Here is a 26,648-nt window from a genome sequence, read left to right on the forward strand (position 1 = left end):
AAATCACAATGATTACCAAACAGTTTGGGGTTTTGTATGCACCTCGATGTTACTCTCCTCTAGATTACCTGTAGTTTTCCAAAATCTCTAGGAACTTTACCCTCTCAACATATGTGCTCCTTCAGAACTCAACAGCCTGCTCCAACCAAGGGACAGGCCAGATTATATAAACTTATTTTCCTCGAAATGTCAGGACAAAAGTTAACATTACTTACTTGTTGGAATATACAGAGACTAGGAAATGTTCTTGAGATATCCAGTTTTATTAACTCCAAGCTTGCTTCTCTGTCAGCTGCAGAAAACCCAGCATCTGCAAAAGCCAAAGTTACTATGTTTATTACAAAGGACCTTGTACACTTGCTCTTGGTTGTATTTTCCAGTAAGGCTTACCTTTTGCACAGATGATTTATTTAGATGCGAACGCTAGGGAATAAGGCTACAGACAGAATAGTTCCTCAAATTCAGCAGACAGGCTAAGCAGACTGTACATCCTGACCTAGAGCAATTCGACAGTGCACAGTGACCCTCAATATGCTTTGAGCCAAAGTGGGGAGAGAAGCAGAGCAAGGCAGGTCAGACACTTTTCCTGTATCTGTTGACAAATTATTAGCCAGATAGAAGACTTGTGACGCCCTTCAACTCCAGCAAGGCTTCCCAATGGATCCTGAGGTAGCTGCCTCTGTGGAAAAGCTGTGGTAGAAGATAAAAGTCCTAAAGCAGCAGCCTGTGATAAATGCCACCCATCTCTACTATCGTGAAAGCCCTCCTTTCAGATTCATGCTTATTGAGTCTTGTAGATCTTGTTACTGACACTAGAATACACTCTCCATAACTGAAACAGATCTCATACCAAGTATATTTCTATAGCATTAGTCTTCTTTCTGGTATTAAGATGTCTTATTGGTATTCTGCCTGTTCTACATAGTTGGCAATTACCTACTGCTGTTTACTGAGCAAGCTGTCACTAGACAATGATTGCATTAATCACATGAGCATCTACACTCCAGAAAATAAAGTGCAAGAGGAAACTGGAAACATACTAGATGCTGTCTTATTTAAGATATAAACAATCTTAAGGGAACAAGGGGATAAATGGATTTTCCAACCAAAAACATTTTTCTGCTTATAAATGCCAGTATGTATGTTCTCCTTTTTTTTTCCTCTACTCAGCATAATTACTTACTGAAGGCAATTTCAATCATTTGCACGTCACAATCTCTCAAACACAGTCAACTCTTCCAAGTAATTAGTAAATCTCAAACTACTTCATCTCCAAAGAAAATCTGCTGCTCTCTGAAACACACCAATGACTTGAGCTCAAAGCTGCAATAAGGGACTAAAATGCAATTTTCTCCTTTAACTCGAGTTGCAATCCTTAAATTATAGATGCAGAAAAGCATGTTAGTGTTGCAATTCAAAAGCTAGTCCCCAAACTACTATTTGTAGTTTTCCTACAAATTTGCATCAAAATAATAACTGTACCCAGAAACTGTTTATAAAAAAACCCAACCAAACAAGTGTGTTTTGTAAAACACCAGAATTTCATTGATAAAAATACAGCTATTCCTTGCTTTCACAAAAAGACATTTTCTTTTTACCAGAACACAACTTTACAGCTTTTTTTTTTTTGTTTAAAATATGTGATTTCATTTTAAGGAACTAGTTTACAAAACATCTCATTCTGTCACAACATAAATCATTTACAGAAAGATACCTTCACATTCTACTTCAGCCCCTCCTGTACTAAGTGATCGCCACTTCTCTTTGGCTCGAGCGAGGCAAATATCATACAGTTCTGAAAAAAGAAAAACACAAAACCAAGTCCACTAGTTGTGCATGCTCATGTCCACTAACCACCCACCACATGGGCAATGCTGCCCTAGGCATTGACAGCAGCAGAACTTCTAATTGCAGAGGAAAGGCAATCCAAGTTGCATTTTATGTTCAAATATTTGATTTTTCTCTAAGAGCACTGATGTTCAAAATTACAGTCTGAATGGATAATTAGGAAAGTCTAGCAAATTACATATAAGAACTACACCCAAGGTAACTAAGCAATGCACAGAAAAGCAGCACAATACAGCAGGAGTACAGGCAATCTACGACATTTCCATATTGGAATTAATTACATATGTTAATCTTCCAGAGCTGAATTTTTCTGTACTCAGAAGTAACAGATTACTTCTATTTTCACAAAACAAAGTACAAAATCTTACCGTGGTCTTTTAATCTCTTAAAAACCTGTTGTCTTGCTTCAAATCAAAGGAAGCACACTATACACATACTCACAGGCATTTCAAAATTAACAACAATTTTGTGTTCCAAAAAGAAAAAAAAATTAAAACTTGTGTCTTTAATTCTGACCATCTCCATCCAACATCAAAGCAAGACACAGTGAAAGCAATACTCAGAAACAATTCACAGCAGCATTCCTAGAACAGCTACAAGATTAAAAGACGCTGCATTTTTGAACAAAACACATCAAAGCAGCACAAGAAAATCACAACTAGATAACATTTCCTCACACCCACACCACAACAGATAGAAGAATGTCCCTATGCTATTTCACTTTGTAAAATATGTCAGAAAAACAGCAGCCTCACCATGGGTGATGTTTAACTCGTTTCCAATTGCCAAGCTCCAGACTTTGCCTCTCACACTCGGTGGAATGCCCTGCCACCACAGCTCTCGGACTTTACGGGAACAACACCTGTTTAAAGTAAAACAGATTATTCCAAGAAACATTTCATTGCCAGCTGAATTGCAAATATATCCTCCTACCACTGCTGATGGGATTCAAACCAAAATGAACATCAAGGGCCCAAGAAGTCAAATACAATTTGCACATACCCATTCTTTAGTACTATTTTGCTTTGAACTGCAAAGGAAATCTTTTTTCCTTCCAATGTAATGGTTTTATATTGGCAGAAGCACAGCAATCACAATACACATAATCTGCAGCCATACTTGATTAGCAAAAATCATAGGGAAAAAATAAACAAATGGAAAGGAACTCCACACCTATGCCATTGCCCATGCTAAAGACTGGGCAGGTCCATACAAGACTAAATACAGGAATAAGTTATGGAAGTCTGCCCTCTGTCATCACCCTGCTGTGCAAACAGACATGCAGCTTCCCACCTATCTTTGCACTTCTGTGCCTCTGAAAAAATGCATGAAGATGTGACAAGGACTAACTTTTAAGTGGGAGCTTAAAACACATTTTAACAGAAAACAGACTCTGAAATGGATGCAGTGGATGTTCAGCAATCTGAGAGCCCAGAAGGAGGAACAAAATAGCACCTAAGCACCAATGAAAAGTGGTAAAACCACAACAATCTGTTTCTTTCAGCAGATTCTAAAAACTAAAATGTAAAACAGTGAACACATTGGGGAACTTCTGCATTTATAAACCAATAAAGAAAAAGGTGACCTAATTTTTATAGCAACCATAACAGATGCATCTTCAAATACTAAAGACAAACATGTAAATCTACAATTTGTTTAGACTTAGTTTAGTATGCTTCCGTTTCCCAGAAACATATTTTCCAACAAATGCTGTCTATGTTTTTAATATATAATCTCAGGATAACTGAATTCCATTGTTAGGCAAATTGCAATTCTGAGTGTTGTTGGTTTATAGTCTATGTCATTGTGGTGGTTGTATTTGGAACACTGGAGGCTGTTTTTTTTCTACCTTGTAGAAATAAAAATGTTGCTTATTTCTTTTGTAGCTGTCCAAGAATGATTTTCTAACAAAAGCTTCCAAAACCATTTAAAAATTATGCTTTCTAACTCTTCAGGATATCGACTGCAATTTTTAATTAAAACTCAATATAACATACTGTCTTACATAGTTTCCCAGTTGGGTAAGATTTCATTGTTCCAAGTTAAAACAGCATTGCCAATGCTGTCTTCCAGTTTGCAGCGTTCTTCCAATTGCTTCTTTCTCTTCTGGGCTTCTTTAAGCTCTGCAAAAAAGGAATTTAAGTTAATAAAACCAGAAACTAAATATTCAGTTAGTCATGGCTATGCAACATGTAAAGCACAATGTGTTCACCCAAAAGTACAGTTCAAATTCTGAAAAGACTGTTCAAATTCTGAAAATTTCCCAAGCACACAGCAAGTTGAGCAGTGATTGAAAATGTGAATAAAGAACAAACTGGAACTATAAGTCTCACTTTCAACAGATGGGACAAAGGGAATTAGGTAGTGTATAATTTCTTTGACTCTTCAAATCTAACCACACTATTAACTTTTAATTAGCACCTCAGAGAGCCAACAGCCTCACCTAGTAGAACAAGTCAGAGTATTTCCTAATAAAGCTCTACCCCTTTTATGGCAGACTCAAAACTACAGGCAAAATGAGTACAAATTTTTGTTTTCATTCCTCTATTACAATTTAGGTATACTGTCAAGAAATCACAAGAGCCACATTTTGATGCTACTTCACATATGCATAATCTAAATGTTACACATCCCAAATGGAAACCTTCAGTTCATTAACAAGAAAACATATTTCATGTCTAGCTTAGATGTATCTTGCAGTTTGGAATTATCACTCAGTATTTCTTCCTGCATTATCAACTACTGCTCTTTCCACTGGCAGATTTGTTAGACAAATGCAGGCAGCCTCTACAGCAGGACATGGGTGCGCATTCACATGCTGCCTACAGTATGAGGAAGTGCTCACCTAGCAAGCAGAACTCACTGAAGAACAGCAGTACCATGAAAAAGGTCTTCAGAACGGACACATTCTGATGGGTCCACTTTAAAGCCCCACAGAAGCTGTGCCCGAGCAGAACCAGAACCATAGCAACTGCCTCAATGTCTTCAGCTTTGACACAAGCTCTTTGCAAGCCTGCTGAAATGCAGGCTTTCAATTTTTCTCTAGCAAAGGATAGTGTTTACAGTCTTTGATCTCCTGACCTCTAGACAATGTATTGTTCTGCAAAGCTGCTCATCTGGAGTGGCTTTAGGGAAAATGGGCTTGTCATGGTATTATCTGGACAGAATGACATACTCAGTTCAATGAAGACACCACAGGAACCTGGTCCATCACCTAACAATCACTCCATTTTCCCCAACCCAACCACCCTACATGCAAAGAAAGAACAGGGAAACTAGTAATAGTAACAGAGTAATAACAGGAGTCACATGAAGTGAAGTTAGAACTTCACTGGTAGGTGTATGATGTTCAAAATCACAAGAGGATACTTCTATTAGTGTGTCAGCTGCAGAATGCAAGTAAGTCCTGTGTTCATACACCCTTTTTACTGTTTCGTACAGTCCAAGGGTTGGGCCAGCTGGAAAAAAATATCTCTAGTAGCTCCCACTGGATGCAAAACCCTAGTCCGAATCTCTTACTACTGCAATGCTTGTTTTTAATTAGAAAACCCAGATGGTCAAAAACATCAGCCAAAAGAAACCACTACCATCACCCTCTACCTCATGTTGATGGTACAGTGTTACTAAGACACTTGTGTGAAAAACATCAGGCAAGAAATTATGAGCAAATCCCTGAGAAAGCTGTAAATTTTAAGTGAGAGATTATCAAATGAACATGACTACATACATTTTCCTATGTACTACAGCCTGAACATGCTGTTTCCAGCATGAAACAGACAAATATCCTGCAGTTATAAGTCCAGGATTCACTAATTTGACAAACAACCTATTTCAATATATTACAAAGTTTTTAAACCCACAAATAGATGCCACTCATTTAAGAGTTATGGATTAAAAAATTATTTCCTGCTGGATTCTAGGACCATTTTATTTTCAGCTAGGGGCTGGGCTTTTCAATAAAACTACCTTTGCTCCTCTCTCTTGAGAGTGATCCTGTTTTTGAGAGGAGGCAGAGAGCCCTCACATTACAGAGCAACAGACTGACACAAGTGCAGTCCAGGTTTAGAAGTACCCCTATACTTTTCTCCTCTAAAGACAAGAAATTCCATCACCTCTTTTTTTCGCTTGAACCACCATTTCTTCATACTGTTGCCTGTGTTTCTGAGCTTCTTCTGCAGGTTTTGCAGGAAGATTCCTTAAAAAAAAAAAAATTTACATTTGGCATGACTGTCTAAATAAAATTCTAGACACTTCTAAATGAAAAGTACACTCTGCTTCTTGTCAAAATAACCAGTCAAAGAGCAGAACAACAGATCCTTGGAAAGAATCTTTTTTTTTTTTGCCAGAGTCAGCAGAAGGGAAGAACACTGACCAGCTCTGACTACGTTTATACATAAAATACGCTGAGCAATTTCCTTACGTTTGGTAATTTCAGCATTTTTATTATTAAACCAACCGAACCCACAGGCTGATCTTCATAAAGAGAATATACTGGTATACAAAGCTGGCTGGTTTTGATTTCAACTGGTAAGATACAGGATTGTACTCTTTCTTACTGTTCACCTTGTCTAACAGTTACATCCACAACTTTCTTTACCCACACAATGACTCCCTAATTCAGCCTTTTCCCTCTGCTCTCTGAAACCCCATTTTTATTTTAAAGACTTAACTCCTTTCCCTCTCTTCTAGAGCAACAAGTGGCACTGGAGTCATCCTCACTATTCTCCACTTATTAATACTAACAAAACATTTTCATTTGTGATTAAGACTTTGCCTTACAAATGCATGTGTGCACATGACCTTTCAGCTAATCACATTTGTAAGTAACATAACCATATGTATCTCTTACAACTACAGGATCAGCAAAACATCAAAACAGGAAATGACTAACTATTTTGCTTTTCTGTATTCTAGAACACTGTAGAATGTATTCCTAGAACAGTTTATATCTTTGGTTAATAGAAAAGCTAAGCAAAAATTCACTTTCATGTTCCTGTAAGGTGTCACACATCAGGCAGCTGACAGCCCCCAATACCATTAATAGTTAGCATGCATTTTTATGTAATCACAGCCTGCAATGTACACACAACCACGTGATACTGGCCTATGAGTATTTTTCCAAATCAAGAGTGGTACTAGAAAAACAAAAGTAAATTTTCACATTGATGAAATGTTGGTTTGTTAACCACAGAGACCAATCTACTCTTTTTCCAGTTTCACTTAGTTAAATCAATCTGCATCTTTTTTTAAATCCAAGTCTTTGGCAATTATTTGTGTTATGGGGAAGTTTGGGAAGGAAAACCAGATGAAGTAAGTCAAGTCTTGCTATCTTAAATTCTACCACTCAAATTATTTTCCCTATGTCTTAACATCACCAATATACATGTGAGATGACATTTAATATCTATTAAAATTCAACTAATACTTTTTTCCAGGTGAAGCTAGAGGCACTATGGAATATTTATTGATTTCTTACTATGAAGTTTTACCAAAGCCCTACAAATGAGTGCAAAATCAAGAGCAGGCATTTTGGAAAAAAGAAAAAAATCTCAGTCCGCTTTTCTGTCTGAAATCTTGAAAAAGAAACTACTCAAAGCCTAACAGGTAAACATAGAAAAAAAGTATGCAAACTGTAGGTAAACAATTTAAAAAGATTCCTTAGTGAGAGTCAGATGACAGCACTGCTGTCCAGAGCAGTTCTCCCATTAGACAGAAGAAATGATGTATCAGTTGTCTTGAATTTTTAAAAGAAAACTCTTTTCTAGAAGTTCCTCACTCTACCAACAGTAGGAAAGAAAGCAAAAATTGAACATTTTCCTGTAATTTAACAGTAACTCCATCTATCTGAACACTGTACTACTCAGATTATCCCACAAAAAGAGATTTTTTTTTTAACAGACAGGTTTTAAATACAACAGACGAGCTAGTGTGTTTTGTTTCCTGTTGTACAAAATAAAGCCTGCTATAACAAATAATCACTTGTACATTTTTCTACATCTCCCAGTGTCTTGCCACACAGTCCATCAGCCAAACCAGAAAGTTACTTAAGCAGCCCTACAAATAGACTACTTTGATATGAGCATGTTTCATACAGGTTCATTGATGAAAACACAGATCTATGATATGCCAGTTCTTCACACCAATGCACAGCTATACTAAATATGCAGATGTCATGCCCATAAAGCCAGATCACATTCATAATCATAAATTGACTAAGCATGACTGAATTTGTGTAATTCAGGAGAAAAACACGGTAAAGCAGCTGCTAAATTGCTTTGGAGTCAGTCTGCATATGCAAAAATCTCCTTGCAGTAAAAGGTATGAAACAACTCATCAAGTGCTTGACAACCCTTAAAATGTGATGCTGAACTCACTGCAGAGCAATCACTATACTGTTTCATTATTTATGGAGGTGTGGTCTTTCTCTGTGCAAACAGGATACTGTATTCTTGCATCTCAATTTCTTTAGCATATATCAGCTTTGTTTTCATGCTTAGGTTCTCTCATGGAAAATAAAAAACCCTTAATCATGTTTAGGAGGTAGAATTATTCAAAACTAAAGCTCTGCTATCCTAATTAACTCTATTGACAAAAAGCCATTGCTTTTATTATAAAATAAAGTTCCTTCTGTTTGAATAATTTTTCTCATAAATAACTCAATTTCATACTCACTAGTCTGAAAAAAAAATTACTTTAGATTTTAAATAATCTATTGAAGTTAGAGTAAGCAAATATACTGAGTTAGAAAATCTTTGCTAGGTTAATTTTAAAGAGCCCTTCACTGTGGCATTTCCAAAACTTACGCTGGTCGATCCTCTAAAATTAGTGCTGTAGTAGAGAGGGGTTCAAAATCAAGATTCTTCCTCACATTCTGTTTAGGAGAGAGTGGTCTCTGAGCTCGTCCAGTTTTTTCCTCATATTCCTAGAGAAGAAAAAGACAGGAAACTTACAAGAGTGGAGAGCACCAAGATGATGTACTTGAGAATTTAAGAGATCTACAAAAGTCTTCAAGATAATGCTTTCACATCTCAACCCTACTGCAGTCCCTTTGAAGCTTTTCAATAGAGCAACATCAACACTGAAAACAAAGACAATTTATCTTCAGGAGTGAGTTTTGATGGGTTTTTCCATTTTTTCTATTTGTATAAACATCTTAAGTTCCTCTGGCTGGTAGCCTGCTTTTACAAATTATAACTAAGAAGGAGTTTACAAACAGTAGATACTACCTGAGGTACAAAAATAGGCTCTATCTAAATTTTTTCTTCATTTACATAGTTTTGAAGTTAAAGTGAAAAATGACCACAAGTTCCCTGTCTTAAAATCTCATTCTAAGATTCATCCTATGCAAGCTGTTTTCATATGCAGCAGCTCAACAATTGGGGAGATTAAAAAAAAGATTAAAATCAGTGCTACACAGAAAGTCCACCCTTGGTACAACACTTTGCACAATCCTAAATCACAACAGAGCATAAAATGTTAACCTGTGTCTGTAGTCAGACACTGACACACACTGGAGCAAGACCAGCAAAGAGGCATCAAGATGTCAGGGGGTGGAGCGAGTGCCACATGAAGAGAGGCCAAGGGAACCAGGCTTGCTGAGCCTCCAGAGGAAAAGGCTTCGTAGGCAGGGCAGGCGAGCACTGGGACAAGTTGCCCGAGATGTGACAGAACTCCTGACCCTGAAAGCATTCAAAACTCAGGTAGGTGAGCCCTGAGGACCTGGTTTAAGTAGACACTGTCCTGAGAGGAGAGTTGGCCCCTCAGAGGTCCTTCTACCCTTAATTACTGCATCACCCTGATCTATAGGAGAGGATTTGGCATTCAGGTACCATTTTATCGTTACTTTTCCTACAAACATTGGCTTAAAAAAAAGTTTACTAAAACCATGACCTAATGAGATAAAACTATATTTACACAGTTTCCATCTACTTTTGTGCTTGAAGTATTAGAGCAAACACTAAGAATGCAAAGTATCAGTGAAACACAAACATGGTCAAACAGTCCTACAGAAAAATTACAACCACATTATAGTTACTCCTACATTTAACTTTAAAATTATTCTTGCCACTTCCAAAACTCAAAGGCTTTCATGCACAGCTTTTTTATATCATTTATATAAAAATAAAATTTAGAAAAACACAAATGTACACTATCAATGAGCACTATGAAGAATGTTCCAGCCGTAGACCTTTTCCTGCTCGCACTAAAAGGTTCCTCAGATAGTATTGCTTTCTTTCTCTCAATCGAACCTCTCAATTTCATCAAAACATCCTTGGTCAATAGATACGACATTTCAAAACACAATGAAGTTCATTCAACAATTAAAACTGGATCCATCTCTTCCAGAAAAGTCATCTCCAATCACACCTTAAAAAAGGAGATGAATGAAAACAAGATATGATGCAATGAATGCAGACCAACACAGCCTCGGTCATCTACTCTTGTTGTACAGTTCAATCCTAGGTCAAACTACTTCCATAGGACTCACGGGTACAGCTCTGTGCAGCCCCCAGGACACAGAAAATCCCTGTTTTTCCTTGTCTATTAACTGGGCACTGGCTCAACAATCAATCCTATGATGACTGCATTGCTGTAATGGGAAACACAGTCATGAATTTGGAATGTCCGGCTCATTAATACCAGCTAATACTGCTATGCATTACATCAGTTTGAAAACAAGGAAAAGAACTAGGGAAAATGCATTTAAACTACAGACTAGTACTTAGCTTTGTCAAGGAACGGGACAGTGCTCAGTGCTGACAAAACCATTCACTAAAAAATCCTCCAGGAAGAAAATAAGCAAAAAAGTACTTTAAAAACGGTGTTGAGATAGAGAGCATATTCAGAAAGCACAGGCAACAGTCTTACACTGGTCACTTGCAAACAACTGAGAGTGACCAGTGTGTAAGTGCACCACCACAATGGGCTTCAGCTGCACCAGCTGCAGATTAAATCCCTGTGCTGATAGGAATGAAGCAAATGGCTTTTCTTTCTCCCAGTTTCTATTAGAAGACTGATTTTTTAATGAGTGAGGACAGATTAACATTGTCAAATATTAACCTCTCTTACTCCCTAAAGCATCTCAGAATTTGACATTAAAACAAATGCACCCAATGTTTATTACAGTAGAAGTTCCAGAAAAGCTGCTTAATTTTAACTTATGAAAATTATATTCAGGGTCTTCTTTCACTGAAAACCACATGGAGAGCAAAATTGCTTTTGGAAAATGAGAAAAGAATGTCCACATTGGGCTGCAACGGGAGTTTTATTCTGTACACCCAAATTGATTTGGAAATCCCTTTCAGCTAAGCACAAAGTCCTCCAGACCAGCACTAGGCATCTCCTTACAAGAATTTCTTGGTTAAGAAAATGTTTGATTTCTAAATATGGACGGCTAGTTACAGTATCAGCACAATTACGCAAACCTCTCAAAAGAGCCAAAGCCCACCCTGCATTTCAGCAAGTATTCACTGGTGTTCTACTCAGCACTACCCGACAGTAAAAAAGCCAGACCAGCACAAAAATGGGAGTGGCACATTTGATCAGATTACAAGTATGATTCCTTTGTAGCAATTTCATCCTTTTCAGTGGTAGCCAAAAAAGAACAGAAATGTCCTCTGGTGATATAATCTACAAGACTAGTTTTTAATTAGGGAAAATTAAAAAAACCCAATCAAACAAAACCACCCACCCCAGTTCCCCTCAGAAAAACCCCACAAAAACCAAATGCCCCAAAATTCACAGAAAATAAAAGCTCATTAAAATTATCTTTTACTCCAGTAAGAACACAATTTCACAGCACAACATATGATACAGCAATGAAGCACACCAAAGCCTCCACAAACTCATATTAAGAGTATCTGCTGACTGAGCAAATACAAGTATTTGCACACAGAGGCATACTGCAATAGGCTGAGGTACACAATAGCTCATTTTAAGCTTTTTCTTTTAAACCAGACTCGAATCTCTCACAGGTACAAATAATTCAGGATCCGTTTAAATGCTATGCTGCAGTTAGGGGTTACCAACCTGGCATGGTTGCAAGTTAATTTTAGGATCAACTTAGCATGAGCTGTCCGTTTACCATTTAAAATACAGCCTTACCACTGGGATCATTTAGGCTTTCTTCCAGGATTCACCTTTAGTTGTTCACAAGAGCTGAACTAGGGTTTGAAGATGTTCTGTAAGAGCATGCTGTAGATTAAAGCACCGATTTAAAGAATTCAAACCAAACAAAGAAAAGCCACAGAAACACGCCTCCCGAAACCAAGTTTAATTCTGGGTGGAACCTGCCAGCTTTACAGTTAAGATGCAAGAAGCTCTGATTGTAGTGATCCTCTGCGATTCTTCAAGAAAGACAAGTCAACCTAGAAAGGGATCCTCAACAATCTCTACAGAGAGATACAAATAACCCTCCAGAACACAGGGCAAACGCTGAAAGACCAACTGCTCTACCCGGCAGAGCACTGTGTGACTCTCCACACGACCCGAGCCTCCCCAGGCACCAGCATCAAAGCAGAACTGAACGTACAATAACACAAACTGCTCTATCAAGGTCATCTTCTTTTGGCCCTGCGTGTTTAAAGGCAGCCGCTTCCCGACGGAGCCGAATATGAAATATTTATGTTGGGTGCCGGAGCGGCAGACGCCAGGCTGCGGGACTCTGGCTTCACGGGCGGCAGCACTGCAGGGCAGGAGGGACGGCCGGCACAGCCGAGGTTCCGTGCAGCCTGCAGTCCCCACGCTCCGACACCCCGAACACCCGGCAGGGCTGCGCCGCCGCCTTCCATCCCGGCGGAGTCTCGCCTCGCACAAAGAGAATCCTCTTTCCGGCTAGCCGGTTCTCCCCGGACCCGGTGAGGCGACTGAGAAGCGGACGAGGCCGGGTTCACCGACACGCGTTCAAGCCCCCGCCCGCCCATCCCGACCCCCGCGCCCCGCAGCCGCCCCGCTCACCATGAACGCTGCGGTCCCTCACGGGCGGCGGCGCCGGAGCCCCATTGCCCGCCCCGCACCGCGGGCCTGGCTCCCGCCGCCCGGGCCCGCACGGCCTCGCGGGCCGCCCGCCCGCCCCGCCCGGGCCGCCTCCCGCGGGTGGGTCCGGCCGCGCCGCCCCGCCCCGCCAGCCGCGCTAATCACCCGCGGAGCCGCCGCACACCATCGCTTCTCTCCGCCTCGCCCAGCGCTGCCTGGGCACGCACGACTCCGCCTGGCACACGCTTCCCGCCTCCCGGGCCGCCCCGGCAGCCCTGCCCGGCCCGGTGCGGATTCGGGTCCATGACGGACAACCCAAAACTCGCACAAGCTCGTCTGCATTAGCCGCAGTCTTTTGTCAGCTCAGCGTTACGTGTGCTGGTTTAGGACGCAGCTGCATTCCTCAAACACTGCCCTCTCTCTCCACTGTTTCCCAACTGCCGCCTCCCTGGTTCCAAGCCAGGCGTTTGCTTATACCGAGTCCCGCTGTTGTGCCTTGCTGAGACAGCCCCGGTACCTGTCCGAAGTGCAAGAGCCGCTAAAACTCATCAACCCCTACATCAGTGCCGAAGGACCCGCAGCAGTGTTGTGCTGAAATACTTCCTACAGCATAAGCATCTTTTCAGTACCACTCATGCTTTGTCCACCTCTGACAGCTCTAAGAGATAGATAAATAAATCTCTCCTACAGTTCAGGCAACTTACACATTACCTCTTGCTAAATATTTTGCCTCAATTGAGACAGAATATCAACCTTAATTTTTCCTTTGTCCAAAGGCTCCGTTACTTAACTCAGTGGAGACACCCAAGTTGCTGCGGCTCCTTCTTTGGTAAACTTGCATTTCCAACCTGTGATTTCACATCTGTTTCACAGATGCATCAATATGATGCCAAATACAGCACAGCTCACTGTTTAAAAGTATTTCAGCTTCATTCCCACCATCACCAATTAGTTACAGACACCTGCCATCCAAACATCTCATGTCAGAGCACAAGCCAACACAGCTCATGCAAAACATTACAGGCTCCAGTGCTAATGCTTTATCTCATGAACTATCTGAAACTAAGTTATCACACATACCTAAAAAACATTCATGTAAAGTTATATCTATTAGCACAGGCAAAAAGCAGCTCCTGTGGACGAGCACCCTTGGGTGGGCATTGGTACTCCTGGGGTAGATGTCTGTGTTTTCATGCTGAAAATAGAATTATATTGCAGTTCTGTTGCAAAGTGCTGACTGGGAAAGAGGGATGCCTGGTGACACAGGAAGATACTGTGGGGTGAAAAGCAAAGTGCCCTCTGCAACTCAAACCACAGCTGGCCACATGTTACAGTGCTAGTAGTCACTGTTGCTGCATTTACAACAGTACCTGAGAATACTTAAACAGGTTATGTGCAAGATTTAACTGCATTTCACGTTTTCCACTGGCCTCACTCAGCATATAAAATAAGAACTGGACCAGAATTGCACAAGCAAAAAAACTCTATTTTTTTCCTAGTCTTACCACTATCTCAACAGCACTTCAGTGTTCCCTTTCATTGTTTCATGACTGTCTAATGCACATCCATCTGAAATCTTACCTTTTCTAAATGAAATAGTTTACCAGACAAATTTCAGCTGGTGCACACCCAGCATTTCACTGCCCCCCACCCCCCTTCTGGCCCCTCACACCATTTCTGTGCCACCATTACACAGCCATGTGACTTTCAATAAGCTGGGCTGGGGAAATGATAACATCAAAACCACACCTTTTCTTCTGTTCCATTACTTTGGTTACTCTGCAATGCCTACTGTGGGGCACTGTAAACGTGAAAGGAAAAGGGAAGAATATGCAGCAGGACTACCAGATCGTGATATCTGCGATGATCTTTGGGCTGAGAAACCAAGATCTGATTCCTCACGTAGCACTGAGCCATAAAGTAGTAATTTTAATGAAGACCCTTATATATACAGTAATCAAAGAGAATCTGAGGAGAATTTAAGACTGAAACCTCAGGCAAAGATCAGATTATGAGACTACCCTTCAAAGCTTAACAGAAGAAGCATACTTCTGAGTTCAGATATTAAACTTTCAAACAACTTCTTTGGAAGCTTTTTATATAACTTTAAAACCAGTACAGAGCTATTCTGATATGCAATTAATTTGTTAGTTACTGATCTAACAACCTGAGAAATCAGAATTGCACGCTTAACTTGTACACTGGAGTGATCTGCCAAGCTCTACAAACAATTAATGGTTCAAGAACCTTCAGCCCTATTTGCTTTACACAGTTCTCTCTCTATGTGTATACATATATGTTTAATCCTCTTACTTTAAAGAAAGGATACCTGAGCAGAAGATAGCAATGAAATGACAAAACTTGACTGTAATAACATCATATGTGTTTTTATCTTCCACCAGGACATCTGTCACCTTTAGCAACACAGTATTCTCCTGTTCCACACTTTATAAATTAGGAATGCCTAAGCAACGTAAAAGATAAGACATGGCCCTATGGCCAGGCTGTGAGGAAAACCTCACACTATTTGTAGGCATTATTTCAAGTGCTCTGAAATTTGCCTCTTTTCCTTTGGGAAGTGCCCACTTTCCATTTCAGATTACAGGGGAGACAGAACCTGGGCTGGCAACTGATGTGATCCCACACAATCACACTAAAGTTAAATGTATAAAATAATCCATACATTTTACAGAAAGTCAGAAGCAAAGCAAAAGAGTAAGAAGCCACATGCTCTGTTTTGCAGTCCTGGGCTCCAGCCACTGGACTATTTTAACAATTTTTCCATATGCATATTTTTATAACATCATATTTTGAGCAACAGAGGCATTAGAGTAAGGAACATTTAAAACCTAAGCATAGACAAGGCCAGGTTAGTTCTCCCAAGAAAGTGCAACAGTTTGCTGTTTTGAAGTCCGTTGCCTCTGATCATTCAAGGTGCTATGTATCAGATGGCGCTCACCCTCAGGGTTCACATTTCGTTTGCACTGTAAGTAAATAATTTAAGTGGATATTGGTTATATAGAGTGACATGCTTCTTTAAAAAAAAGGGAGGAAAATATTTTAAGTACTCTGAGACAAAGTGTATCATGAACCATGTTGCTTAAGAACAGCTTTTTACTGTCAAAAGTGGGATATCCAATAAGATTGTGCAGTGTACTGTTACAAGTGACTCCAACGTGAGTCACAGTAACAACAAAAAAACCAACACCCTCCTGCTTCGAACACTGCAAAGGACACAATTTAATCTCCACATCTGTTAATCAAATGAAACATCAGCAAGAAAGGCCTCCAGCAGGACAAGCACCTAGGAAATGTCTGAGCAAGAGAATACAAGCAAAATGGTTGTTTTATTTTACTGCAATTTTCTTGTGAGCATCTGCCAGAATAAAATGCTATGAACACCTGCTTTTAGCATATCCCATCAAGATTACTTCCAGGGACTGGAATTCCCTTGGATACAGACTTCATGTGAGAATATAACTTTACTTAATGTGTATGCCTGCTCACTGATCTTTCCCCCTTAACTATCTGTATAGTCTCAGCCTCATACCCTTCCAAATAATCTTTCAGCAACTTTTTCTTCTGACATTTCACATTGGCGCTCATGTTGCTGAAGAAAGCCTACCTTTCCTATCTAGTCTTGAATAACACCTACTGTGGCTGAAGATCATGTCAGAACTGTCCCACTCATTCTCAGAGGGACACTAAAATGAAAGGACTCTCTATGCCACATCACCTGATGCTGACACTACTGTGAAACGGCAAAAAGCTAAGTTAACTCCAGGATATAGAAGAAAGGAGTCACAGGAACACCACATTTCATTTTGCAAGTTCTCCTATCAGTTGTAAATACCAGTACTTGTAGTATTCACCCAGGAATGCCACCTACTTCGCAAGGCACAGCAACTTGTATTTTATGCTGTTCAGACCCTCCACGGCACAGTCACTGTTTTGGTTTGCAAACAGTTACCTTTGTAGGTAAGTATGTGCACATTTGTATCTAGCTCCACTACTCCAGCACATACACCAAAGTAGTGCAGGGAAAGGTACTTCACTTGATACTTTTAACCATATTGTACTTCTCCCCTTTTTCAAATCTCTGCTGATTTCCCTTCTGCTTCCTCATCAAGACTTGACTATCTTTAAGGGTCTCTGATCTCTTCAAGCTTGATGCTTGCTTGTCCTTGGAAATTACAGAAAAATAAGGAAATAAGTCTACTGCATTAAAACCTGAGTGGTTTTTTTTCACTCATGTTTGCCTCTCTAACCCCTGAAATTACCTTTGAAGCTATTACTAGTGCCAATTTCTTACATACCTACTAAAAGCCTCTTTTGTACTCGTACTGATAGTGTGCACCATATTCTCTCTCATCACTAGCCCAGATAATTGTGGATTCTTTAATTTTACAAAAAAACCCAACTATATCAAAATGTAAATATTCCTGAATACAATAATCTTCAAAACTTAAAGTTTTGACAACTTCAGTCTTGACAAGAAGAAATTGCAGTTTTTCAAAGCTACACACTAATAGAAATATAATATATGAAGGAGGGCAACATACATTCATAGTGTGGCTTAAAGTGATTACTATTTTTAGGCTTTAATACTCATGAAGCTCTTTCCACTGGATTTTGTCACACTCAGGTGACAACTTCTCAATAGAGCACAAGAAAATTATGTGAAAATACTAAGAGTCCTCACAGAAAGAAAGATAATGAGCACATAAAATTGGCTAGTCTTCCTTCAGAAAGACACTTCAGGAAAAAGCACCAGTCTGGCTTTTCAAAATGCTTACATCCATATCTTCAGGGTTTCCAGTAACACACAGTACTTCCCTTCATTCTGCAGGGCTAAAGAGCATCAGCTTTGTTTGTTGTTGCTAGTGAGCATGGCAAGAGTTAACCTTTCAAAACCTGCATCTACCTCCATTCTTTAATTTTAGATGAAGTTTGAGATGTATAAACAGGAAGACAGACAAAGAAAACCTTTGGGTCAAGTTTCTTGGGAGCTTGCTTCTGCTTAACACACAATTAGCACAGTGAAGCCTAGCAAAGCTTTCTTAATTTTACATGTCAGCAATGGAAATGTTCCAGCATCCAGTTAGAATAGGCAGTTACAACACAATATTTAGGGGCTACACACCTGCATTAAAAAATTTACTGCCAGCTTTGCTTCACAGTAATTGCTTTGCCAAGTGTTTGTGCAATGCAACAGCCAAAGGCACATGGCATTATTTCCAGGCTTGCTCTCTACAGACATCTATTTTCATTTAAAAACCCATGAGAGGAGGGGTCAGTCTGAAAGCCTCCTGTGTGTTACCAATAGGTTACTACATGAAAAAAAGTTTACTGACTACACAAAGAAGTTAGTGTGTAAGTATCTATCTATTAGCACTGGAAGGCACACAAATACCAGTTGCATGATAGATTCTTATTTAACACAAATGAGAACAAATTCCCACTGATGTATCAGACATCCTGAAAAGTTATAACCTCTGGCTTTGAAATTTTGGGGTTAGAAAGAGTTGTGTACTTGATACCCAAAAGTCAATAATTTTGCCATGAATTCGTGGCTTCCTGAATTTAAAAATAATCTTGTGCTATCAGCATTCATATTCCAGTTAATGCTAAGTATCAACCTGGGCTACAAAGTAACTGTCCCTATTGAGACAAAGAGAGCAACTTCAAAGTTACTGCACTTCCCCCAAAACACACCACTGGCACTGAAACAGACCTTGCAGCAGAGACCAGCAGCTGACATTGTAACTGCAGAACCAACTCACCAAGCTTATACTTCTATTTAGTATCTTTACCCCTGAAAGCAGATACTTATCCTACGCTGCCTGCTACACCTCTTCAGGATACCTCCAACTCCCAGGGCTTTGGATCCCCACAATTTACTAGGCATTCTAGAGAGTGAGAAAGCCAAAACAAAAGCTTTCAATCTGGAAAAGCAGGAAAAAACCTCTCACTTCCTTTCAAAAACACGTTGTATCTTGTCATAGCTATTTAAAACAACACTCAAATCTTACTGTTTTCTATCAGTCTGATGCTTGCAACATATTCTGTACTTCCACGTGTTGTTAACATATGGGAAGAAGTTGCAACAGTATCAAAAACAGCATTTTGTCAACTACACTCCACTAGTTTATGATACCTAACTGGGTCATCTTAAATGCTTTTATTATTAAAATACTCAGGAACAATCATCCTGACATAGTATTAAACCACCCTTTCATCTACTGTAAATGGAAGCTACATCTCTTGCGTTATCTGTTTAAATACAATAGTATTTTTGTTTGAGGCAGGTGATTTAAGACAGGACAAGGGCAATACACTCTCTGTAGATTAATACAGCCTACTGGAATTGCTGAACGACCTATTTAGTACTACTCTTGTTGGGGAAAAAGAAAACATCAGGACATCATAACTAATATAAGAAGTTTCTTTACTTATTTTTAATTACCTTCACAAAAGTTAGATGCCCTTTACATATGATTACAATAAAATAAAGGTATTTATAACTGGATCAGAAGGAAAGACACTAAAGAGCAGCGCATTAAAGGCGAGTTGCAAGTTTTGGGTTATAATTATTAAGGAAGTTAGTTACACCTTTATTTCCAGAAATGTAACAATAGCATGCATAGGTTGGAGTAACCACAGTAACTATACCTTCTTACACTGAACTTGCTTCTTGTTAGAAAAAGGAACTCTGCCACTCTAAATCCTGCCTTTCTGAAGGCTGACAAATAGAAATGAACCCAACAACAGAGAACACGGGAAGTGACTCATTTACACCCCTGGACTTCTCATGCAGAACACAAAAAATGCACTACACGGTTTCTAGCTTCAAAGTGGCAGTGAAGTCTATGTGCCAACACTCACCCTATTGGCGGCTATAGCCACCAGTCACAATGACTAACCCAGGCTACCCAAAGACACACTCGGTATAAACGGAAGACAGGGCTCTATCCAAAGCTGCATCTCTAGCTCCTGCCAGAACCAGCAGCCAGCCTGAACCAACCACTTCCCTTCCAAAGGCCCCGAACGGGCCACGCGCACGCAGTAAAGCGCGGCTCAGGCACACGCTCAGAAAAGCTGGGGGTGTATTTTTAGCCAGCGCCGGCCAGCAGCAGAGGCTGCAGATGTGCGGATGCGGAACACAGGCAGCAGCTGCCCACGCTGCACGGCTTCCAGCCGCGCTGCTCGCGCACACGGAGCTGCACCAGAGCCTCCACGGCAGCAGTCTGGGGACTTCGCTCTTCTTTTAACCCGGAGAAAACACGCCGCTTACAATCACTGTCTGCCTAAAGCATGTCTTGTAGTAAATTCTTTCTGTATTTCTTGCTAGGTGCTGTTGCTTTCAAACTTCTTTCCATCTAGAAGATTCAAGTTCGAAAATAAACTTCGATAAAATCACTTTACTTCATCAACTAGGATTATAGCTTAAATCAAGAGAAAATTGAATTAACCCAATTCAACTTACGGATCTTCTCCTACAGTAATATTATAAGCTTTACTGTTCATCCCAGAATAAATCATCACCTGTGAGCCAAGCAAATTACCTTCCTGTTTCAAGAGATCATTTTCATTTTATCACATGCTGCAGAGTGAGCCTCTTCAGTACAACTGATTTTAATTGACTGGAATGTTGACCCTTCACATACAGCCATATCCTAATCATTAAAGAAAAGCATTTGGAAAAATTACAACCCCCAAGTCAAAAATCATGGTTATTTTAAATTATTAAGGAACTGCCATTAAAATTTTTAAATATTCCAACATGAAATGTCAGCAAATGAGATCATAAAATATTTAAACCTGAATTTTTGAGTAAAGATTGTAACTGAAAGGCCTCAAGTGTTATATGTGCTGAATTTTATCAATATTGATACTTAAAGAAATTAAGATGTTCCACTGAGCTCTTATTGGAATTCATACAGTGAAAGCTAAATTGTACAACCCTCATAGGGTCAAAGCACACTTGGACAGGAAAAAAAACCCCAAACTTGCTGAATAAAAATGTGTTTTGATATTACAGAAAATTAAATATACTGTTTTTTTTTTTTTTTAAAGTAATTTAATTTCACTGGGGAAGAAAGCTGCAACATGTCTCTAGGATATAGCCAAAATCTGGCTTTTCTCTTTCCTCTGGCCTTATTCTTTTAATACACAAAATCTTGACTGGCCCCATGCAAACAAGTTCTGTGAAAACTGATCACATGAGGAAGACAACCAATTGATATGCTGGTTACCTCCTCTTGAATTTTTAAAGGAATTTCTTTTGAAGAGCATCCACTAACAAAACTAGGGGGAGAGAAGTTGTTGCAAATAAATGGTATTTACATATACTTCTGTGCTTGCCAAGCTTGAAATGGTTTCTAAAAGAAACAGTGGCTGCAAAGCCTAGCTCAGTTCTACAGTCTACTAGAAGAGAAGAGAATTTAACTTTGGTGGTTATTCTTGGTGAGTTGCTGTCATCTGACTTAGTACATTTTCAAACATGAACTGCAAAAACAACTGGCATAACCAGTTCTTCTCAAGTAGAATTCCTGAATAGAACTGATATAAAAAATTAATAATGCAAACCTCCATTGCAAATGCACTTCCAGCTTCTCCAAGATTACTCATTCCAACAGCCTCTAAGTTTTAAAACATTTAACTGGATAAAAACTAAATAAGAGCTTTCAGTGACCCAGAAAAGCAACCCAGCCTGAGCAAACACCAATATTGCCTCTTCATCAGAAGACTAATACTCACTTGTATTTTCAGCATTAAAAACAGGACAAGCAACATCTTAGCTGGAGTGATTTTAATTCCTACATTGTCAAAATACAGCGTGATGCTATGTTGGTTATACACTTGTTGAACAAGTGAATGCTGTCAGAAGAGTTTTTACAGGGCTTGAGAAAAGCCTCATGTGCTCAAAAAGCCTGACTAATATTTTGGTGAGGGGTCACCTAAATCAGGCTGTGCTTTTAGATGTTGGTGAGGCTCAATTAGTGACTTAAAGCACTACTCATGACTCCAAGTCTACATGTCAAAAATAACTTCAAAAAAGCACCAAATCATTTAGGAAGGATTAGTTATTGTTACCCAAGAGGCACTGGAGACAATTGTTTTAGACTGCAATTCTGCCAGAAACTCACTAATGGTTGGATGTTATAACACATAATAATTTAATAGTGATTGTTTTGTAACAAATTTAATACAATCATTCAAAGCTGTAATTTAAAATAGTTTGGATGTAAAGGAAAAATATTCACAGCAACAACAACAAAACATTAACAAATTATTTACCCACTTATTAAAGAACAGGCATTACAATAAAATACACTGCTATATGTCAGAATACTGCACTTACTAAGCCTCTTCAATTTTGTCATCAAAAATCTTTGGTGAACATTTAAAAACCATTAATTGTGTCAAGACAAGCTATAGATAAAGTCTGAATGGTTGAGTACAGTGACAAGTTCAAAGAGCTGCCTCAATTTAACCTTAATAGCCTAACTACAGCTAAGAACAGTCACATGACACATGGACTTCTAGAATACTTTACCCAGAATTAAGCAGCACAGTCCTTCAAATCAGCATTTGCATTTCACAGAGCAGCTGGTTTTGAAGTTTTACTACATGGTCTCTTTCCATGCAAACATTACCATTCCCCCAGTCATTTTAACAAGGAATTGATAACTGAAATACAGAAAAAGCTCCAAAGACTTAAAAAAGGCTACATGCAATCCAAAAACCCCAGATCATGTCAGACAAATTGAAAGAGGCTGTTTTCTCATCACTGAAAGAGCAGCTCATGAACTACTGACCACATAGCTGGATTTCACAAGATTTTTCCTGGAAAGGCAAATCATTTGATTCACTAGCCACGAGCTTGGGTTCATCTCTAGTAGAACCAGTTCTCTAAAATGCTGCTTTCAACATTGTTGGAAAAAAGTGAGTTTCACTTAGGTTTTTTATTCTCTTATGACAGACTGAGAAGGGCTCTTCATGCCTCACATACTCAGTGTAATGACCAAGTAGAACACCTTCATCTGAACAGCTCTGTTGTAACAGAAGTAGAATTTCAATGAAGAGCCTTTTCTGGTAAACTGTGTGCAACTCAAACAACCAGACTGCACAGTCCTATATACAGATCATAAACTTAACTGGCTTCTTCATTTGCCATTAATCTTAACACAGAATTAAACAAATACCTTTTGCATTTTCTTCGGGTCTTTCTGTAAGTTTTCTCCAGGAGGTACTTTTCCAAACAACTTCCATCGCACATCGTTTTGTTTTTCAAATCTTGCAGTCTGTTTTCTGGTAAACAAATTCCTAAAAAAAAGTTTTATTAATAAAAAGGGTTGATTAATTATAATAAAAAAACCATGAACATCTGCTAACCTTATGTATCCTAATCATATATTCCAAGTCCTCTTGTGGCTGTGCTGCCAGACACTGTTTTCCAGCTTCAAAAGGTACATCATGCAGTATTATCATCATACCAGGCAATGGACTTTGTTAAATTATAACTTTTAGTAGATAAAAAAGAAGTTAATTTTCCAACTTTCTAAAAGTAGATGCCTGTTTTTAGCATTCCTGGAGATCATTCAGCCTCACTCTTTAAAAAAAAAAAAAAAAAAAAACTAAGACACTAAACCTCTTGCTGCACAAACATTCTTTACCCACCTGTTTCAACTACTACAATTACTACCAAAAATTACAAAAACCTTGGCAACACACTACCCTTTCACTGTATTTGATCTGCTTTCACAAAAGATTGTTTTTCTAAATAAGCTTAAAAGCAGCTATCAAAATACATTAATTCTAAAGTCTCTTTGAAAAGTCTAATATTTACTATCTTAAAACACTGGAGGAACAGTTACAAAGCTAGATATAAAGCCACTGAAAATGAGATTAGGTTTACTGACATTGTTAATTTTTAATCAAAATTGTTTTAAAGCAATTTGTCAGACTTGCATCTTCACACCACAACTACATTTTTCCAAAACTGGACACACAGTACAGATCAGTCTTCATGCTTTTGATAGCACCCAGCCCCTCCAAGAGTACAGATATTCTACCCCCCATGGCATGCCTGCCTTATTAAAGCAACAAATTTTCTTTTGTCCTACTGTCCAGTTTATCATATATTCAAATATGTCCAGGTTAGTTCCATTATTTACTCACCTCAGGGCAGGATTTTCTGGAAACAATCATTTTTTGCTCCCTCATTCATAAGAAAATAAAATCCACTAAGACAAAAGCATTTTTGCTACTGCAGGCAGCTCTAACAGGCAGGCATTTTTGCTCAGCAGGCAGCTCCAGCACCTTCATATCACAGATGCCTCCATTCTGACTTTACTGCTTTTCCTCACAGATACCACCTTAATGCCCTCTTTGTTTGCCATCAAATACAGATTGTTTCTTACATAAAAAGTGTGATAGTTTGGGAAATAAAACTATACTGAGCTTCACATTCTAGAAGAGCTGAATACATGCCTGCAACAGGAATAACCTAAGCAAGTAAAAGTTGTTTTTCCTGGTCACTTTGTATCAGATGCCACGAACAATTCCATAGCTAAACCAACAAAGATAACATTGTTGGAATATAAGAGATATGTTTCATATGTGACAAATGATTGAGGTTATAATATCAAAGTTTGCTGAAATATATTAGGTTAATAGTATGCACTGCCATCCTTAAATATGCATATATTTATACAAATTATCACATGCTTCTGTATCACAAGGGTACAGTTACCTTGAAATTCAAACTAAGAACAGATTATCATATTAAAAGATAAGAACAAACTGTTTATGTACAGAAATCATGCAAGTCAATTACAACTGATGCCAAAACTAAGCAGTAACTGTACTTCTCCAAACCCCTTTTAGTTGTGCAGAGATTGTAAGGTAACTAAAGCCAGAGAGGATGGATCTGTATCATCATTTGAGACAGGTACCTGGTAAATAAAAATATAAAGACAGACAAGAGATTTATATATGTATCTATATATATATACACACACACACACATTAGTTCATTTTAAATGGAGAAATACCAAGCAAGTTCTAAAATCTATCTAAAAATAAAAAGAAAGCATGACAGACATAACATAATGAAATCTACTGCTTGTAGATAGGATACACAATGCAAGACAGACTGGCTGTTCTAGCAAAAGGTTTTTTTTCAGGTTGTTAATACTTCAGAAACAAGCAAATTCCAGACTCCAAACCACCTTCAGAGAAAACAAGAACTTTAGCATCAGGGCCACTGGAAGAGCCCTGTAAGGAAGCACTTCTCTGTGACAGCTCTGTACATATTCAAATCCTTCTGCAAGTAAAAGGCTTTCACCGCACCTCATTAGCAATGCAGTAACACAAAAATTAAAGGCAATTTTCTCTCTGTCTCTATCCACATTAGAGTTTGATAGCACACGTGTACATACAAGCAACAACTCCTTCAGTCTCTTCTGAGGGATTTTAAGAGCAGCACTACGTCTTTACCCTCAGAGCAAAACAAAGATGAATTGGAATGATAAATTGGAATGATAAATTGTAAGAGCTCTCTGCTGCAAGTGCCTGCGTAAAATGAACTAAATCTGAAAAGCTAATATCACACACTTCCTCTCAATTCAATTCCACAATCCTAACCATCTACTTTCCCTTTACAAGCAGTGTCAGAATAAATAATCTGTTCTACAGCTTATCTAGCAGATGGCACAGCACTTGTTCAGCTCACTCTTCTCTATCCCTACATTCTAGGGCACCAGGCATCTCTTCCTCCCTTTGTACTATGTCAGGGAATTTCAGTTCACTTTTAATTTAAAATATATATATATTTAACTGAAAGCAGAAGGCATGGTCAATATACAAATTTAATTGTGCACTGTCCTTTTCCTCCACCCTCTGCCTGGGCCCAAGTCCCAGTGCTTGGTTGGTGTCCACACTCTTTACAGACTCCAAAAAGTGTCAAATCCCCCAAAGGCCTAACATTATCAGCAGTCACAAATCAGCACAATCGGATGCAGAACAGCAAACTACAACATATTCTTGCTTTGACTGAAGACACACAGCATTATTAAACTCTAATCTGTCCCAGACTGGAACACACCAAAGGTAATACATGACAGGACACCATGGAAGGAGCAGAAGAGATGCCACCTAATTTGTACCTATTCTGAGAAAAAGGAACGCAAACAAAAACAAAACAAAAAACACACACAAACAAACAAAACAAAAAAGTACTACAACACCCCAAACCAAACAAAAAAGAACTATGAAATGTTCTCTGGTTCAATTTCTATAGAGCTTTGCAATAAACCAGGACAACACCACAGGGTCCTGATAAAGCCACTACTTGAGATTCCTGAACTGAAAGTAAACCCTTAAAATATGCAACTGCCTTAGGAGGAAGTTTCTGCCATATATCTTTCAGAACAAATAACTCATAGCAAAACCTTTCATTTCTCTGCTGCTACAGCACAAAAAGGAATTACTTTCCTCCTGTTGTTACACAGCTTCCACAGATTTTCAAGGAAAGCACTAAGCCATTTCACTTCTGAGAAAACTCACTAAGAAAAATTCCACATTAAAGGTAACTTAAGGAGATTTTGCTAATGGAAAATACATGTTAACAAGAAGCAAAACTTCTCTAGTTGAAAAACAAAACCCTAAATGAACAGATCCTTACTCCACAGATGAGCCCAGAAATTCTAGGGTAAAATATGTCAAAGCTTCATTACAAGTGTTTTAAGATAACAAAAATAAATTTGAGATCTTGAATGTAAAAAAGGGCTGGCATGCCTTGAAGGAAAAGATTACACACT

The 26,648-nt window shown here is 38.9% G+C and overlaps 1 protein-coding gene across 3 annotated transcripts in view; it reads right to left on the minus strand.

Annotated features, from left to right (window-relative positions):
• TBC1D14 (TBC1 domain family member 14) overlaps window positions 1–26,648 on the minus strand; it is a 64,295-nt gene that overhangs the window by 19,840 nt on the left and 17,807 nt on the right. For 2 of the 3 annotated variants that reach the window (XM_062492664.1, XM_062492665.1), the window contains 7 exons: window positions 23,031–23,151; window positions 8,652–8,770; window positions 5,961–6,043; window positions 3,854–3,971; window positions 2,604–2,710; window positions 1,715–1,795; window positions 216–310 (listed from right to left, as the gene is read on the minus strand). In XM_062492664.1, the coding sequence (XP_062348648.1) occupies window positions 216–310; window positions 1,715–1,795; window positions 2,604–2,710; window positions 3,854–3,971; window positions 5,961–6,043; window positions 8,652–8,770; window positions 23,031–23,151 (724 nt within the window). Of the gene's footprint in view, window positions 1–215; window positions 311–1,714; window positions 1,796–2,603; window positions 2,711–3,853; window positions 3,972–5,960; window positions 6,044–8,651; window positions 8,771–23,030; window positions 23,152–24,006; window positions 24,555–26,648 lie in introns of those variants that run through there. The other variant, XM_062492666.1, reaches the window with a different exon arrangement.

The sequence above is a fragment of the Cinclus cinclus genome, chromosome 5, assembly GCF_963662255.1.
Source record: "Cinclus cinclus chromosome 5, bCinCin1.1, whole genome shotgun sequence".
NCBI lineage: Eukaryota > Metazoa > Chordata > Aves > Passeriformes > Cinclidae > Cinclus > Cinclus cinclus.